Raw genomic sequence first — 19390 nt, 5'->3', positions numbered from 1 at the left:
TTTGTCAGGTCGCCCACAGCACAGACACAAGCTGTCTGTCTCAATTCAGGGGCTGCATCCTTCGGAGGACCCAGCCTTCGCGGTCTACGTGGGCCGCGTCCTTTGAGGACCGCGTAGGCTAGACCAGTGTTTTTCAACCTTTTTAGAGCCGCGGCACGCTTTTTACATTAAAAAGATCCCGCGGTACACCAACAACCAAAAATGTTACAAAATGACACCTTTTAGCATAATACGGCATATATGCCATGGTGTCAAACTCAATCTCAGAGAGGGCCAAATAAATTACCATTTAATAAACAGGATAGAAGGGTTATTAGACAAAGTGCAAAAAGAATACATGTTTAGGTAGGCTACATTATTTTATGCATACATAGGCTACCAGAGCCAGATGTTTGGCATATTTTTTTGGCCAGTTTATTAATATCTGGGGTTAGGTTCTGTGGAAACCCTCAATGTGCAGTGAAGGTGTGCATCAGTGAGACGACTCCTGTGTGGATTTTTGTTCATCTTCATCACAGAGAAAAGCTGCTCACACAGGTATGTGCTTCCAAACATGCAGAGCATTTGAGCAGCATGTAGGCGGAGTTTCGGGGATGAAGCTTGGAAACTGTGCAGCGCCCACAGAGTCAAACTTTGCCTTGAGTGTGTCATTACACTGGAGGTCTATCAGCTCCATTTGGATGTGCACAGGTGCTCTTTCCACTTCAACTGCAAACGGATTGAGCAGTTAAAATATAAATTTCTGAATCGCCGAATGAACTCCGTGCCAAGTGCGCCCAGTTATCAGCAAAATGCGCAGTCGGGAACACAGCGGTGGAGACTTTTACTGCATCACACATGTCTGTGATCACACGTCCCTGAAGCTGGAGGTTTAGCGCAGTGAGATGCTTCGTTATGTTGCACAAAAAGCCAGCTAACATCGCCACTTTTCGTCCCGGAGCTCTGTGGTGTTGCGGGCCAGTTATGATAAACAATGATATTTTCTGGCGGGCCGTCAAGGACCGGATATATGCTGACAATTTAATGACAAGTCTCTCAATGCGTTGATCCTTACTAGGTTTTTCATCTGGGTTATTTTGTCCAGGGCCCAGTTCAGAGTCTGCATTTTTCCTTTTCAAATATTTCCCCATTGCTGTTCGTCTTGTCACCGCAACCTCTCCCGCGCGTCATTTAATTCTACTGTCTTAAAAGAACAAGGTCATTATTGCGCTACCTACTGCCACCCACTGGCATGGAAGAGTATTATTACATAGCCAGACATTGCAGCTCAGATGCTCAACAATGGCAAGGTATTTGCAACAACTAAATAATGTTTTTTTGGACTCATTAAGTGAAATTGGACATTTCCCCACGGCACAGAAAATCACTGGGCTAGACCGAAATGAGACGGCCTACGCTACAGAGGACTTCCTGTTTACTTGCAGTAACACATTCTTTTTTTTATAATTTACGCAGCACAATATACACGAATTCACACAGAAATCCTTTACATGGATGCCTTATTTCAATTTAAATTAATAAAAGAAAAAGGTGACATCACAACTGTCATCTCTGTGACAGCAACATTAACACATCAGAATGATCTACTGGTTGTGTTATTAGTAAAGGCTTTATAATGTGTACAGAATGAACAGCATAACAGAGTTATACCACATTCAATGCATATGACAGAACCACGGGAGGAGGCAGGACCATGGTCCAGGTATAACCAGGATCCACGGGAACCTGCAAGGTTCTTTTGGTTACTCTGATATATTTACAGCAATGTGTTTTAGTATTATTCCTTTCATTTATGTATTTATGGGTTAATACTGAGCACGAACAAAGATCAAGCAGGGTCACAGTGACATAACAATGAGGAGTAAAAATGGGTCAAAAGTTATATTCGATTAGTTTGGATTAGATTAGATTTGTGTATTGTTGCTGGTAGCACATTAAATAAATAAGAATTAATTAATATCAAGATGTGTTTTATGCATAAAGATTTATAAACCCATAAAGTAGTATAAAACAATGATGGTACTCAGTTTACGCCATAAAACACATTTAGTTTAACTAACAGAGTTTAACATTATCTCAGGGTTGGTACGGAGTTCTTCTCAAGGTGTAGCTACAGGGACCTGTTACTTTATATACACACAAATCAAATGATCAAGTTCTTTATAAATGAAATATTTATTAAACTAACTACATAAGTAAACTACTAAACAGAAAATAAATGAAGAGTACAAGCAATACCAATGAACCACAAATAAATGAAAAGGATTGCATGTGACCAGGTAGAATCAGTCTGTCAATTAAATCCGTCTTTTTTTTAAATGTCTGTATTTATCGGTTTATACAACTGGGACAGCGATACTACATTGCTGTGAATATATCATCTATCCAGGTTCAATAGCCCTGTACAAAGTGGAGGAAATGTTAATGAACAAACGAGTTCTCTGAATATGGAAAAATCAGTTATGACCACAGGCTGACATTTGTCTCTTGTCTTAAATGAGTTTTTATCTATTTTCATAGCTAAATAGAGTATAGAAATTATAATTTTTTTATTTAACACAAAGAAATGTAATTTTGCAACTGAACAGACATGAAATTTGAACTTTCTATTGCTCCTGGCTGAATACGACATTCTTTAGGCTGGTATATTGCCCTGCTGACGCACGCTTCTTTTGAAATTTGACCTTTTCTAGTTATAAACCACTCACATGCTGCCATAAACACACATTTATACACATTCAAACTTCCTACACATTTAGTTAGATGCTTAACTGTATTTATTGTCAAAGCACTTGTACGCAAATGTGAGATAAGTGTATTTTTTACGAACTAATTTTATTTTGTAACGTGTGTTATAGTTAAAACGGCCAGCAGGTGTCACTATCTCACCACTAGGGGGGTTTTCTGTGCACGGACAAACAATATGGAACAATGGAATATGCTAGACAAAGGAAACTAGACAAAGGCAGTAAAGTAACTGAGTAAACATGTGTAAGTGAATAAAAAAATAAAACAGGAAGGGAAATTACATTCATGAGAGTCGTCACACCGTTGATCTTCCTTCATGCTCAGTAGAACCTCGCCCTCTGTCGTAACAGGTGTCGTAAACACCAACTCTACTGTCTGCTATTTTACACTACAGGAATAAGCGTATGGACAGTGCTCTTAGTTTAGTCTCTTATTTTGTTTTTCTGTTGTTCAATATTGTTTCAAACATAGATTATAAATTATCCACAGAGTTGATATGTTGCACTTCATCACAAGGAACTGTATTTTGGGAGGTCTTGCCGGTCTTCTCATCTTTTCTGGGTAAGACTTTTATTTACTTTACACCACAACCTACTATCAAGGAAATAAAAGGCTGAAAAATTCTACTCGACACCAAGTGTGAAATCAATAATCAGGATATTTATTCTTGAAAGAAGGAGCAGTTGTATCACATAGAGAACATAGTGTCAAAATACACTAAATAATTAACACTGAACCACAGGAAGAGTAGAATTCAAGTAATGTTCCACCCACAACATAGTAACGTTAGTGAAGGCAATGTGTTTTATTCTCTCCATTTCAATCCAGGGGATGTAAAAATTAATGTCCAAAGGATATATATAGAATGTGCACATTTACCGTTGAGCCTGAGTCAGATATGGGAAACGTATTCAGTGCTGTTCATTACAGTTTTTTTCAATTGCTAACAAGCAGTGTTCAATACTGAAACCACATTTGCAAAACTCTTCATACAGTCTGCATTACCAAGATTCATTTTGGCCAAACAGTTAATCTAACCTCCAAAACTCACTCAGACCAACAAAACACTTCATACACGTCTCAAAATAAGCTCGTTCCACCGATCACTGGCAACAAATTCTCATTCAGAAAACATGCATGTCACTCAGAACACACTGACCTAAAAAACACCAGCAACAGGGGGCATTACATAAATTATGAACTTTTATTTAGTTAGAATGAATTTTCACATAAACAGTATTTCAATATAGAATCACAGATTTTTAATTTATTGAATGTACTAAAGCATACGTATGTAACAAGAATGAATCAGAAATATTTTTTTAGTTTTCAACCTGCGCCGAAAGATGGGCAGTGACTCTGCTGTCCTGATGTCAGTGGGGAGTTCATTCCACCACTGTGGCGCCAGGACAGAAAAAGGCCGCGACCGGGTCAATCGGCCGCAGGGACCTCTGAGCGACGAGGCAATTAACCAATCGCCCCAAAGCAGCAGAGCGAAGTGGTCGGGCGGGGGTGTAGGGCTTGGCCATGGCCTGGAGATAGGCCGGAGCTGTTCCTTTCACTGCCCTGTAGGCTAGCACCAGAGTCTTAAACTGGATGCGAGCGCTTACAGGGAGCCAGTGTAGAGAACGGAGAAGGGAAGTTGTGTGGGAGAACTTGGGGCGATTGAACACCAGGCGAGCTGCAGCTTTCTGGACAAGCTCCAGCGGTCTGATGGCCGACGCCGGGGCTCCGGCAAGTAGAGAGTTGCAGTAGTCCAGGCGGGAGATGACAAGAGCCTGGATTAGCACCTGCGCCGTCTCATCAGTGAGGAAGGGGCGAATCCTCCTGAAGTTTTACAGCAGGAATCTGCAGGAGCGTGTAACCGATGCAATACTTGCTGTGAATGACAGTTGGTCATCCAGGGTCACACCCATGGTCTAACCCATGAGTCAACTTAGCATAGTGACCGAAGTAATGCGAGGGCAGACAAGGTTTAGCATCAGGGCCCAACCAATGTCCGTCCGTGTAGGTACAACCTGATGCTGACCAACGGCACTTTTCCTCTGTTGTAGAGAGAGACTGCATTGCTGTAAGAGAAGAAGGGTGTGAGACACATGAAAACATGAGAGCAGAGGAAGTGGAGACAGGAAGTCGTGCAGCGGCCTTTGCGGCTGTGTCTGCACGAGCATTTCCTCATGACACGTTATCTGTGTTAGACGTGTGTGCTGCACATTTGCACACAGCAATAGCTGAAGGCAGCAAAATGGATTCTAACAGTTCAGCAATGAGTGTGTGGTGCAAGACTGGCTTACCGTCAGACTTAAGGAAATTCCTATGTTTCCAAAGAGCGCCAAAGTCATGGACCACCCCAAATGCATAGCGAGAGTCAGTGTGAACTGTGACAGTTTTACCTTCCGCGAGTTTACATGCTTTGGTTAGTGCGATGAGAGAGGTGACATGGCAGAGGACCTGAAGACAGCACAGCAGAGTCCGAGACAACAGCATAACCCACATTACTTTCCCCAGTTGATGGATCGCGAGAGGCAGACCCATCTACATACATTATCATGTTGCAGTTGATCAGAGGGGTGTCCAAGAGGTCAGGACATGGAATAATGACACCTGCTTTAAGCAGTGAGTCAAAAACTGGTGTGATACCGTCAACGGCCTCTTGTCGCAGTGGATACTGATGTTTGTGAGGTCGGAAATCAGACCTTGGAGTGATGACGACAGGTTGACAGTTGTTGATGAGTCCCACATTATATTTATGCACTGCCCATAACGACGCTGGAACGGAGCCGAGGGCAGGAGAAATAGAGGAGACGTCAGTCACAAATGTGTCAGTGTGTTCATCATTTGAATGATCTGTGTCAAAAACATAGACAGAGCGCAATGCCGGTGTTGTAAGAACACAGGAGCGCTTAAAGAAACCCGTAGATCTTGATTTTAAAACTGCCAGATCTGCTGTTGACTGCCAGTCAGTCAAACGTTCACAGGTGGCGACAAAGGGACCCAAGTCTCTCCATTGATCAGTCGAGGCTTTCGACAGTGAGATGTGTGGGTAAGAGTCAGCCATCAGGAAGGAAGGCTGCTGCCCTGGAGTGAGAGAGACAGACACAGCAGATTTATGTGTAGACCAGAACAACGTGCAACAGACGAGTTTGTCATTTAAATCAGCAAAAAACATTTTGTCTTATGGTTTGTCTGGACCGCGTGAAAGATGTGATGTGCAGTGCAGATGGTCTGAACGCATGCGCTGAGCGTGTGGAGACACACAGCTCGTAACAGTCTGAGTGAGTTGAAAGGCTTGTATGCAGGGGATTTTCCACTGATACACAAAAAGTGGGTCTGAGTCAGTCTGTAGGTAAGTCATAGTTAACCCCTGTCTTTGTCTGACTACCTGTAGTCCTGTTGATGTAGAGAGTAAACTTATCCCCAAAGAACACATCAAATCCCTCCCCATCAGATTTATTGGACACAGTGGAGACAGTAAAAAGAGTGTTTTACTCTGACCTCGGGAATAGGATCTGTTTCGTCAATGTGAACACTTGTCAGTGGAACCGTGAATTTTTCAGTTACAGTTAAACCTGAAGCCCCTTGAGAATACACATATCTGCCGCTCATCTTTTGATGAGGGAAGAACTTTTGTTGGATAACCGAATGAGTAGCCCCTGAATCAACAAGAAATGACAATGCTACTCCGCTAACTACAACTGTGGTCAAAGGCATGTTTTTGAATGAACCATCAGAGAATTTAGCATAAGTGTGCATGTTGGGTGCACGTGGTGTGTGCTGTTTCTCAAGGTGTGCAATGATGTCAGTGAGAGCTGTCTGTTGCTCTTGTGTAGGCATGTACAGTGGGGAAAAAAAGTATTTAGTCAGCCACCAATTGTGCAAGTTCTCCCACTTAAAAAGATGAGAGAGGCCTGTAATTTTCATCATAGGTATACCTCAACTATGAGAGACAAAATGCTATGGTGTACTAATAATACTGTCATATCATTATGAGTGCTTTCAACCATCATGTAGTTCAACCAGCCATCAAGAGGACACGGGAGCAAGTAAACACTAAGCACAAAAACATTATTCAGAATCGTGAGTCAATACAACATGTGCCATGGTGATGTAATGAACACATCCATAAGTTTATTAAGCGCCAAATAAACTTTATGAACAACACGGCATGCAACGGCTTTCCCGATGTTCTCCGCATCACCGACACTGTACAAACATGAAGCACTCGCAAAAAAGCGCGAGGCTGCATCCAGTCTGTGAGACAGTAGATGGCGTGTGGTGTTCAATGTACGGCTCGAGAAGGTCTTTAAATAAATGATTCCTTGTCGGCAGAATCGATAGCGCTCGTACATGAAGTCATCATGATGTGATAACGGATCTTGGCGATCTCGAAGAACTCTCTCCCTATAAAACGCTAATCTGACTAATATCGCTTCCTCATCGATGGATCTCTGAGGAAGGGAGCTGACACTTTTCCCCGGGGGAGTGGCAGTTTATCCAGCGGATCTAGCTCAAGCCTGCTCTGGAGCAGGTTCAGGCTTATGGATGTGTTGCTATGGTGATTTTTCCAAACTTGCTTCGAGGAACCGAAAAGCCTCACTTATGTAATCTCATCCTGAAAATTATCCGGCTAACTCAGTTAGCCACGTACGAGGAACAGGGCCCAGATCTACAATTAATATATTTAAACCAGATGGTGAATCAGAAAACTAATCAAATATAAAGCTTGAGTTCTGCGATCCGTCTTCACTGTTTACGTGTTGAAAAACCCCTAAAACCAACAAAAGGCAGAAAAAGATTATCAGACGAGTAAAAATACAAAAAAACACCAGTGTTTCTTAAAAAAAACACAAACAACAACAACAAGTTTAATTATGTGTAAAACTTGTAAGTACCAATGTATTCATTTTTTGTATCCGTGTGTCTTCACAGGATCCTGTATATCCACCAGGGGTCAAACATCTCATCCTTCTGGTAATGTCACTGAAGACAGCGTGTGTCATTTCAAATGCATGCATCAGATACTAACCATAGAGTAAATTAATTAGAGCCACGGAACTGGTCACAGTACATATAGCCACTGTCTGGAGTGAATATAAAACTTTCTAAATTAAATTACACACCTTGTAAGTACTCATTAATCCTGTCTCTGCCCAACAGTTCCAGGAAGTTTCATACTGTATGAATTTGTCATATTATGAATAAATATTGTGTGTTTCTTTTTTAAGTCGTTGCCCAGACAAAGGCAGCATGAGGATCGAAGACCACAAAAAGCAAACTGGGTGAGGATGAACTTTTCTTTTCACCAACCAAAACAGCAGCTTATTTACAAAGCAGCGTATTTACATAGGTGCTGCCAAGGTGAACAAAACAGAAATTTCCGATGTTGTTATTCAAAATAGATGACAAAGAATATGAAAGAGAAACATGCTTTCTAGCCTTTGCTGGTATTTGCCGTAACAATATGTTAAACTTATCGCGCCTCTGCTGCTGGTATGCAATAAAAATATCCTGCTTGCACCATATCACCTTCTAAATTAAATGACACACTTTGTAAGTGCTCATTAATCCTGTCTCTGCCCAACAGTTCCAGGAAGTTTCATACTGTATGAATTTCTCATGTTATGAATACATATTTTGTGTTTCTTTTTTAAGTCTTTGCCCGGACAAAGGCAGCTGGAAGATCGGCGAACTCAAAATGGAATCTGGGTGAGGATGAACTTTTCTTTTCACCAACAGAGAGAAAACCGCCCGCTCAAAGACAGCTTTCCATTTACACTTGATAAGACTCTGGTTCACGTCATGGCCCTGAAAAAAACATTCTTTCTGGGAAGTGAAATGCTAAAACAGCTTATTTAGGTGCGGCCAAAGGGAACAAAAAATCTTCGAGATTGTAACTCAATGTAACTCTGTTTCTGCACTGTATATTTGCTCTGGTTTATGCTCTTAAATATTTGTTTAGCAAAGGTTATGCACTCATGACTTCTGGTGACTAGTAGTTCTCTTGAATACCGATGTTGAATACACTTATTGTAAGTCGCTTTGGATAAAAGCGTCTGCTAAATGACTGTAATGTAATGTAATCTAACTATACTTATTTTATTGTATATAAAAAAAAACACATTTGCAAGTAAAGTCAAATTAATTGTATTATGTAGATCAAGCAAAACTAGTATTTTCTGCAAGCCACATTTCTGAAAATGTTGCTTGTGAAGATAATTATTTCAAACCGCATGCCACACCTGTGGTTTCCTCAAAGATAGTTTAAATAGTGGGGTGATTAATTATTGTTTATTTTTTATTAACTGGATCCCCATTAGCTGACGCCTTGGCATGTTTTGTCCTTTCTATCCACAGAAATGACAAAACACAATATAAATACATGTTGTAAAACATACAATTAAAATAGTACAGTCAGAGACCAGGATATATAGTATCAGAATCGACCAGTACATATGTATAAACATACACACTGAAAAAAATGATTCGGCCCCCTTGTAAATGTTACATGTCTTAATTTAGTTTATTTAATCGATTTTAATGTGTAATTGAATCCTACGTATCTTTTTTAATTAATCTCAAAATGTTCTGCGCTCGTTTAAAATGAGTTAATTCCATTCAGGTAAAAGTAATGAGAAAAAAATATGTACAATTTAATTTCCACACGTTTTCCTGTCTGCGCATGGGCAGACTGCTAGAAATTCAAATTCTGGAGGCGGGATAGTTTTCACTCTAGTTCTATGAACTGTATTGAGAGGGACCCTTGATCATGGTTCTAACTTTATAACACAACAATGAATAACCCACAACTAACGCTATTTAACAGGGCAAAACACCACGACACAACAGTTTGTGACATAGAAACAATTTGTAACACTAATAATTGTACATTTATAAAATGTCACCGCCGAACTGCATGCTGGGTACAGCTCACTCGCCTGCTAGCACAACAGTCTGCTAACAGCTGGGAGAGGCTCATCACGTGCACAACGTTACATTAAAGAACAGAACAAATTGATGCAGGATGAACATAGACAGACCGGAGATGCACCGACAGAGTTTGACACATATGCAACGCTGATTACGTTTAATATGTGTGGCATTTGTAATAGATGTACGTTGGTATATAGAGGGTGATAAGACGCTGTAAAGGGAGGGACTTAGGACCCAGGGGAATGTAGGTGAAGGAAAGCGGAAGAGACGGAAGACACGCCACACGAACAGCTGTTCACCGCTCGTCACGATCCTGCAGACCAGAGATTCTCAACTGGTGGGTCGCCGCGGACCCGTTTTCAGTGGGTTCCGGGCCTTTGCCTTATGCAACGCACTCATTCACGCTCCTTTCCAGCATTTACGGCGCTTGTTAAGGCGCTTGTTAAGCGGTGCAGGAAAAACGCCGACCAATGCGTTGTAAATCACGTCACGTGATGCAGTTTAGCCAATCAAATAAGGGTATTCTGAAACGTTTCCTTACTCCAGTGAGATGTACCCACACCGTGACAAAGGGAGGAGAGACAAGGAAAGACATAATAGAGCAGATCTCATGAGAATCTGTGTGAAAATCTCCGGTCGATTTTAACAATTGAAAATGCTGAAAAGACTGCATTCCTAAACCAGTGCTGCGAAAGCATTGAAATAAGAGTGTTTGTTTTCTGCACGCTTGGCCTTATGGTGAGGTGTAAAAGTTTGAAAAGAATACCGTGATATACCGTGGTACCGTCAAAGTTATGCAAAATACCATTATATACATTTTGGGTCATATCGCACAGCACTAATTGAAAGTTACGATACTAGTAATAGCTAAAAATGTTTAACTAAATCAAACTTAATTTTAGTTTGTAGAAATTAAACCATTAAATTGATCTCAATCTACTAAAACAAAAAAGGTAAATAGTAATTGAGGTTACATAATACATTTGAGTATACTGAACATGAACATAGTGAGTAAACTTTACTCAAAATAGTTGAGGTAAAATTATGAATATAAATTAAGTAAAGTCAACTTAAAATATATATCTGGATTTAGATACATTTATTTCGTGCAACCACTTACCTAAAAATAATTAAGTAAATCCAACACCACATTTTTTTCAGTGCATGATTACTGTTACAGCTACTGAACTTACTACTTCAGAGGTATAGTGGATGAGCAATTCCTCTTTATCAGGTTGGCCTGAGACTGTAAAAGTCTCATTCTTCAATTGATGTCCCGGGAAACTTTTGAAAGAAGGGTTGATGTGGTCCAACACAACCCACAACACCTGTAGTGTTATGGTTTACTTCCCATGACTATTCCCACTTAAGTAAATAAATCAAGATCATTGATTGTTGTGTGGCTGTACCTAAGAATATTGGCTGGGATTATGTAAATACATAAGGAAGGAAAAAATGCAGATCAACTTCGAACTAGATATTTTCACGTCAAGATACAAACGTAGTTTTTATTTCTAATAACACAGATTTAATTGTGCTACATTCACATCAGCTCAGATTCATATTTTCAGTGATAGTTTTATGCCCCAGAGTAGACAATGACTACACTGGGACTTTAGGCTTTAACTGTAATCAACCGTAATCAACAATTGCTAATTCCCACAGTGAACACAGCAGTGAAACACATTATTGGGTATTATTTTACAAGGACAACACAAGATTAGTGGTTAGTACTTTTACCTCACAACAAAAACATTGCAGCATGCTCATCAGGAGTTTGGAAACACAGCACACAGCAGTTGGTTTGACACAGCACCATGACATGACAATGTCTGGTCCTCTGGTATTGTTTCTTTATGGTTGTTTTTGATGTTTATCTTTGTTGTATTGATCTTTTGTATTTGTTGTACTGTATTTATGTCGTCTTTGGAATAGTAAAGATACATTGAAATTAATCTTTGCTCTTTTTTCCAGACTTACATATCCTCAGCCAGCACAGATCGGGTAAGCTAATAAAAACACATATCACATTATTCTCCTGTGTAAAATGTATACATGATAACATTTGATAGAATAATCAATGATGAACATATCTCCTTCACAAAGTCAAAGATCAGACTTCACTTTCTTAAAATGTTCTGCCATTTTATGTGATTGTAACTGGTGAAACCCAACATTTTGCATGTTTTAATGAATTGTATATATGCTGAGATGTAAAGTGATAATTTATCTTCTACCACAACTTATTGAATATTGAACATACAGAGACAAACTACTGATCATAGCTGGACTAAGACCTGGAAATGCTTACAAAAGTCTGAATCCACAATGTATTTGTTCTCCCAAGACGTACTGATGTGAACTCAGTGACAAACTGGAATGCTCCTCTGGTTTGGGAGGGAACCTTTGATCCAGTGGTTATCGATTCAATCTATAAGAAAATGGACCCAAGAGTTGCTGTGGTGTTATTTGCTGTTGGCAAGTAGGTACACAGGATATTCTCACAGGATATTATAGGAGTGAGGTTTGACATGACCCATTGCTTCAGGCTGAAATATAACATCTAAATCTGAAAATGTAAAGCTACTTCACATACTGTAAATACTACTATCTTTTGCATGGTGTTGTTTTTCTTGTTTTGCCTTTTCTAATTGTTAATCTTTACGGCTCGCTTCTTTCCTTCCAAACAGATACACACGTTTCCTAAAGGGCTTCCTGGAGTCGGCTGAAAAGCACTTTCTTGTTGACTTCAGGGTCACTTATTACATCTTCACAGACAACAAAGGAGATGTCCCCCCAGTGAGTTTTTGTTTCTTACTATGTTTAAATTAGTGTTGTGCATGGCTGCTACACAGCTTAACTGATACCCATTTAACAATAAATTCTGTGCTGCAAAATAACGTTTTTAGTTCACTGTTACTTTGTTGTGATCCAGAAACCGTTGGACAAATAAGCCACTTTAAAGGTTAAGACTGGTGTTTTCATATTGATTAACTATTCATATTTATGAGACTCAAACCAAAAATAAATGTACACAAATACACATGTAAGTATTGTGTGTTTGTCTGTGTTTGTCAGATTAAACTGGGTAAGGGCCGGAATATCTCAGTTATCACTGTCCCTAGTGCCAAGCGCTGGCAGGAAGTAGTGCTTGGTAGGATGAAATGGGCCACCCTCACCATCGACAAACAGGTAAGAAGTGAAATGCACAAAATGGTTGCAGTCAGTAGCTATTGCTTTCAAATTTTCATAGCTTAGTTGTTTAATGATCATACTAGTTCTTACAAAAGAAAAACAACAACATATGGATTCATGAACAGCTCTGTCATTAGTGCCATCCCTCACTGAGGGGCACAAAATATAATATGGTTCTCTTAAATCAAATGTTTTGGTCACGCAGTTGAGTCTCTGCGTGGTGCAGTCAATCTCACATCTCAACTGTAATGTTTTCAGATCCGTAATGAAGCAGACTATCTTTATATGATGGACATCGACAGTATCTTTCACAACAGGGTTGGAGCCGAGACTTTCAGTCGGCTGACTGCTGTGCTTCACCGTGGCTACAAGGTTTTACTCCGTTTCCTACCTTATATGCATGCCAAGTTAATGGAAGTTTTTATCATTTTATCTTAATAATAAGGTTATGTGATCGATTTGTTGTATGTTTTCATTGATTCACCGATTACACCATGTGTTATGCAGGATCAGCCACAGCATTGACTGCCGTCACAGGTAACAGCAATAGGCTCTCATTCCTATTCCATAATTCAAAATGTTTATTTTTTCTCAGCATTCAAATAGGAATGAGTTTCCTTATGAGCGCCGGCCCGAATCCAAGGCCTTCATTCCTGCTGATGCAGGAGACTACTATTACACTGCTGCTATCTGGTGTGGATACCTGGAGGACATGTATAAGCTCGTCAAGTAACCAAAATCTAATTATTTTTAAAGTTATTTTCATTTTGCTTTTTAAATTAAAGGACAGTGTACTGATAGAGAGTAATGATTGGACAGAGCTGACATTAAGGTACACATTTAGACACTGGGTGGGTAAAACCCATTGCCCTTAACATCTGGAGTATTGTTATAAACATAAATCACAATTACAAATATATACATATATATATATATTATATATATTAAAAATATACTTTCTGAGCTTTCGCCACCTATGTGACCATTATTTAAGCCTCTTATAGGTTTTTGAGATGATTGCCATGACTAATTTACCAAGTTTTGTTAAAATGTATTTTAAAACAAAATAAAACTCTACAGTGACTCTTCTTCTACTTCTTTTGTTTCATCAGATACTGTTACACACAGTCGGAGGAAGATGCTAAGAATAACATCGAAGCTGTTTGGCAGGAAGAGAGTCACCTCAACAGGTACATGTGTCCCAATTTATCCCCTCATTTTCAATGAATTTACTGTTCTTATTTTTAAGGAACAAGTTTCAAGAGAGTCCAACCTGCTCATATGCTCATTTCTGATGTTTTTTTTATCTGCCAGTCTTCATCACATTTCTTTTATTCATTAGACTTTTGAAGAATCTCATCTTGAGTATTAGACACATGGATATTGAATATACATTGCTTACCTGTCTCTCTGTGTTGCAGGTACCTGCTGTACAACAAGCCAACCAAGGTGCTGTCTGCAGAGTACCTGTGGTCAGACTATGATGCAATACCGTCAGAGATTAAAGTCGTCAGGATCTCTCAGTTGGTCAAGAACTATGCAGAAGTGCGGCCCAATGGTGGACACTGATGTCAAGTCAATGACATTAAGACTATGAAACTACATTTAAAAATGATAGCTGGGGATATTTATTATAGGTTGCTTTGTCTATTCTGTACTCAAATCTATTATTAAATCAAAATAAGTGGATTTCAATAAACTTAAACCAAACCACATTTTTTAGTATTTTTGGTTGGCAGATGTCTCCCCCAAATAACAGTTTAACCAAGGTAAATTGAACTGCAGGTATTACAATGTGCTTTGTTTTGTGGAGTTCTTCACCTCACCTCACCATGTCAGTTATTTGTTTATCGGTGTCAGACCACCTCAGCATCTGTTGCAGCTTTCACTTTGTATCAACTGTTTTCTTTCTTTTTTAAAGGTGTGCACATACTCTGGACTTTGATGGTAAACTTTGTGCAACAACACTGTTGTTTTAGTGCATCTGCATATATTTTTGTGGGGATTTACAGTATATTGCCTTTTTATTGCATTCATTTTCTTTTTATATTTTGTAGGGCATCACGTTGTGTGTATTGTATTATCTGTTGATGGCTGGAAATGTAATCACATTTTTCTTGATTTCTTGTTTATTTTGCGTTGAGAGGAGTATCTGAATAAAAATGGTTACAAAGGATAATGTGGTATCTTGTGGTTTGTGGGGTGGAGGCTAATGTTTAACTATATGGCCAAATCCCAATCTCAATCCTTTCGGACTCATGGAATTTGAGGCGCGCTCCCGCGAAGTCCGTGAGGGTTTCGGGCAGGGGTCACTGGCCCAATCCCAGTGTCCACCCTACACCCTCAAACCCTGAACCCTCAAGGACTTACTGACGTCACCTGGTAAGTGATTGAGTGTGAAAGACTGTGAGGGCTTGAAATAGTGTAAATAGGAATGGGGATGTTTTTATGTTCCATCTTTAATCCTTCATGTTCTGAGTCAATTTAATATGACAGGCTGAACACACGTGAGCCGTCCTCTTTGTTTACCTTTTTTTTTACGTCTTCATGCGTCCACTGGTTACCCCGTGTTTAACGTCACATTGCAATGATTTGTGGGTAATTCCCTTTGGCAAAGTATGGAAAGGGTTCATGAAGGGCTCAAAATGTCTGCCAGAGAGCCCTCAAACACTCAATGGCCCAATCCCAATCTCCACCCTTACGGACTCACAGACTTTGAGGCGCGCTCCCGCGAAGTCCGTGAGGGTTTAGGGATGACCACTGTCAAATCATCGAGTGTTTGAGGGCTCTCTCGCAGACATTTTGAGCCCTTTATGAACCCTTTCCGTAAATCAGCATAGGATGCTAACTTTGGACCTTTCTCAATATGAGGTGGTGGGGTTGGTGACTCCGGGTGGTGGTGTCTCCCTTTATGTGCTGTGTGGTTCGGTGTACCCCTGGTTCGAAACCCTCACGTGTGGTTGTGTGTGTGAGTGTTGTGTACACGTGTGATCGGGGTGCCTTCTCTTTTGGGATCCTCACCTGCTGGTCCACCTCACCCACTGCTAAGCCACAGCCCTACACCCCCTTTTATGAATAAATACCGGCTCATTTATGAGTAGGTTGTTTTAAATGATCTGTGAACCATCGTCTGTATAGTAAAGATTAATTGTTTTGTTTTGAAACCACGTCTCCGCCTAATCTGTATAATGAACCTGAGTGTCTTTTGAGTCCTTGATATGGGCAAACCTTAATCTATAGGTGAAATTCCTAAGGTGGCGTTGTTGTGCTCTGACGATTGGTTAATATCCAAGTAAACTATATCTGCATCGTCCTCTCGCCGCACATACAATTCTTTCAGTATAGCCAGAATCTGGTCAGGATCTTCCCTTTCCTCCTGAGACCGGTCCTTAACCTCTTCCCTTGCCTCTCCCTCGAAATGATCATATATGAAAAGTGCTTGTTCAGCTGGGGACAGATGCCGAGCATGTATACAAGAGTGGACCTCTTCGACCCACTCAACAATGCTTAGACCCATCCTACCCCTAAACATGGGGCACTCCCTGTCTCTGGGGAAATATATCAGTCTCTCTGTTAATGGAGCTTGGACCGAAGGGTGCCCATGTTTAGAAGAACTTGATGAGTCGCTGGCCCGAGGCTGGTTGACTCCCTTTTCCTGACGCATCCATCGATTCTCAGCTTGCAGCTGTGTGACCAAGTCTCTTAACTGAGCGAGTTCCTCCTCCATGGAGGAAGCAGTGCAGAGGAGAAGAAGAGTAGTGGCTTGTCTTTCGGGATCCGACCAGGGCCTGCTGCTGTTTTGCCCACACGCACAAATGCAATAAACCCACTGGGATATGTAAAGAAAAATATAACTACACGTCTCTGCCTTCACAGTAACCCTGCCAATGACGAACAGCTGACGAGCCCAGCTGTATAAAACTTTGTCAGGTCGCCCACAGCACAGACACAAGCTGTCTGTCTCAATTCAGGGGCTGCATCCTTCGGAGGACCCAGCCTTCGCGGTCTACGTGGGCCGCGTCCTTTGAGGACCGCGTAGGCTAGACCAGTGTTTTTCAACCTTTTTAGAGCCGCGGCACGCTTTTTACATTAAAAAGATCCCGCGGTACACCAACAACCAAAAATGTTACAAAATGACACCTTTTAGCATAATACGGCATATATGCCATGGTGTCAAACTCAATCTCAGAGAGGGCCAAATAAATTACCATTTAATAAACAGGATAGAAGGGTTATTAGACAAAGTGCAAAAAGAATACATGTTTAGGTAGGCTACATTATTTTATGCATACATAGGCTACCAGAGCCAGATGTTTGGCATATTTTTTTGGCCAGTTTATTAATATCTGGGGTTAGGTTCTGTGGAAACCCTCAATGTGCAGTGAAGGTGTGCATCAGTGAGACGACTCCTGTGTGGATTTTTGTTCATCTTCATCACAGAGAAAAGCTGCTCACACAGGTATGTGCTTCCAAACATGCAGAGCATTTGAGCAGCATGTAGGCGGAGTTTCGGGGATGAAGCTTGGAAACTGTGCAGCGCCCACAGAGTCAAACTTTGCCTTGAGTGTGTCATTACACTGGAGGTCTATCAGCTCCATTTGGATGTGCACAGGTGCTCTTTCCACTTCAACTGCAAACGGATTGAGCAGTTAAAATATAAATTTCTGAATCGCCGAATGAACTCCGTGCCAAGTGCGCCCAGTTATCAGCAAAATGCGCAGTCGGGAACACAGCGGTGGAGACTTTTACTGCATCACACGTCTGTGATCACACGTCCCTGAAGCTGGAGGTTTAGCGCAGTGAGATGCTTCGTTATGTTGCACAAAAAGCCAGCTAACATCGCCACTTTTCGTCCCGGAGCTCTGTGGTGTTGCGGGCCAGTTATGATAAACAATGATATTTTCTGGCGGGCCGTCAAGGACCGGATATATGCTGACAATTTAATGACAAGTCTCTCAATGCGTTGATCCTTACTAGGTTTTTCATCTGGGTTATTTTGTCCAGGGCCCAGTTCAGAGTCTGCATTTTTCCTTTTCAAATATTTCCCCATTGCTGTTCGTCTTGTCACCGCAACCTCTCCCGCGCGTCATTTAATTCTACTGTCTTAAAAGAACAAGGTCATTATTGCGCTACCTACTGCCACCCACTGGCATGGAAGAGTATTATTACATAGCCAGACATTGCAGCTCAGATGCTCAACAATGGCAAGGTATTTGCAACAACTAAATAATGTTTTTTTGGACTCATTAAGTGAAATTGGACATTTCCCCACGGCACAGAAAATCACTGGGCTAGACCGAAATGAGACGGCCTACGCTACAGAGGACTTCCTGTTTACTTGCAGTAACACATTCTTTTTTTTATAATTTACGCAGCACAATATACACGAATTCACACAGAAATCCTTTACATGGATGCCTTATTTCAATTTAAATTAATAAAAGAAAAAGGTGACATCACAACTGTCATCTCTGTGACAGCAACATTAACACATCAGAATGATCTACTGGTTGTGTTATTAGTAAAGGCTTTATAATGTGTACAGAATGAACAGCATAACAGAGTTATACCACATTCAATGCATATGACAGAACCACGGGAGGAGGCAGGACCATGGTCCAGGTATAACCAGGATCCACGGGAACCTGCAAGGTTCTTTTGGTTACTCTGATATATTTACAGCAATGTGTTTTAGTATTATTCCTTTCATTTATGTATTTATGGGTTAATACTGAGCACGAACAAAGATCAAGCAGGGTCACAGTGACATAACAATGAGGAGTAAAAATGGGTCAAAAGTTATATTCGATTAGTTTGGATTAGATTAGATTTGTGTATTGTTGCTGGTAGCACATTAAATAAATAAGAATTAATTAATATCAAGATGTGTTTTATGCATAAAGATTTATAAACCCATAAAGTAGTATAACAATGATGGTACTCAGTTTACGCCATAAAACACATTTAGTTTAACTAACAGAGTTTAACATTATCTCAGGGTTGGTACGGAGTTCTTCTCAAGGTGTAGCTACAGGGACCTGTTACTTTATATACACACAAATCAAATGATCAAGTTCTTTATAAATGAAATATTTATTAAACTAACTACATAAGTAAACTACTAAACAGAAAATAAATGAAGAGTACAAGCAATACCAATGAACCACAAATAAATGAAAAGGATTGCATGTGACCAGGTAGAATCAGTCTGTCAATTAAATCCGTCTTTTTTTTAAATGTCTGTATTTATCGGTTTATACAACTGGGACAGCGATACTACATTGCTGTGAATATATCATCTATCCAGGTTCAATAGCCCTGTACAAAGTGGAGGAAATGTTAATGAACAAACGAGTTCTCTGAATATGGAAAAATCAGTTATGACCACAGGCTGACATTTGTCTCTTGTCTTAAATGAGTTTTTATCTATTTTCATAGCTAAATAGAGTATAGAAATTATAATTTTTTTATTTAACACAAAGAAATGTAATTTTGCAACTGAACAGACATGAAATTT

General features: G+C 40.2%; 1 protein-coding gene across 1 annotated transcript; it reads left to right on the top strand.

Annotated features, from left to right (window-relative positions):
- Nucleotides 1–3035: 3035 nt before the first annotated feature.
- Nucleotides 3036–15046, top strand: LOC306701072 (globoside alpha-1,3-N-acetylgalactosaminyltransferase 1-like). Its single transcript, XM_079166307.1, has 12 exons — nt 3036–3309; nt 7678–7719; nt 7974–8027; nt 8401–8454; nt 11653–11682; nt 12026–12160; nt 12369–12477; nt 12757–12870; nt 13132–13245; nt 13469–13602; nt 13986–14063; nt 14295–15046. The coding sequence occupies exons 1-12, from the start codon at nt 3245–3247 to the stop codon at nt 14440–14442; spliced, it is 1077 nt and encodes a 358-aa protein (XP_079022433.1). The 5' UTR covers nt 3036–3244; the 3' UTR covers nt 14443–15046.
- Nucleotides 15047–19390: the final 4344 nt, after the last annotated feature.

This window comes from Pholis gunnellus (assembly GCF_910591455.1).
Source record: "Pholis gunnellus genome assembly, chromosome: 1".
NCBI classification, from domain to species: Eukaryota; Metazoa; Chordata; class Actinopteri; order Perciformes; family Pholidae; genus Pholis; species Pholis gunnellus.
This window is presented reverse-complemented; position numbering and strand designations above follow the sequence as displayed.

What these genes read in the sequence shown, in the direction of transcription:
- LOC306701072 (XM_079166307.1), top strand. Translation starts at nt 3,245, where the DNA reads ATGTTGCACTTCATCACAAGGAACTGTATTTTGGGAGGTCTTGCCGGT. An exon ending in GGTCTTCTCATCTTTTCTGG is followed by an intron (nt 3,310 to 7,677) that starts GTAAGACTTTTA and finishes GTGTCTTCACAG; the next exon opens with GATCCTGTATATCCACCAGG. An exon ending in GAAGAGAGTCACCTCAACAG is followed by an intron (nt 14,064 to 14,294) that starts GTACATGTGTCC and finishes TCTGTGTTGCAG; the next exon opens with GTACCTGCTGTACAACAAGC.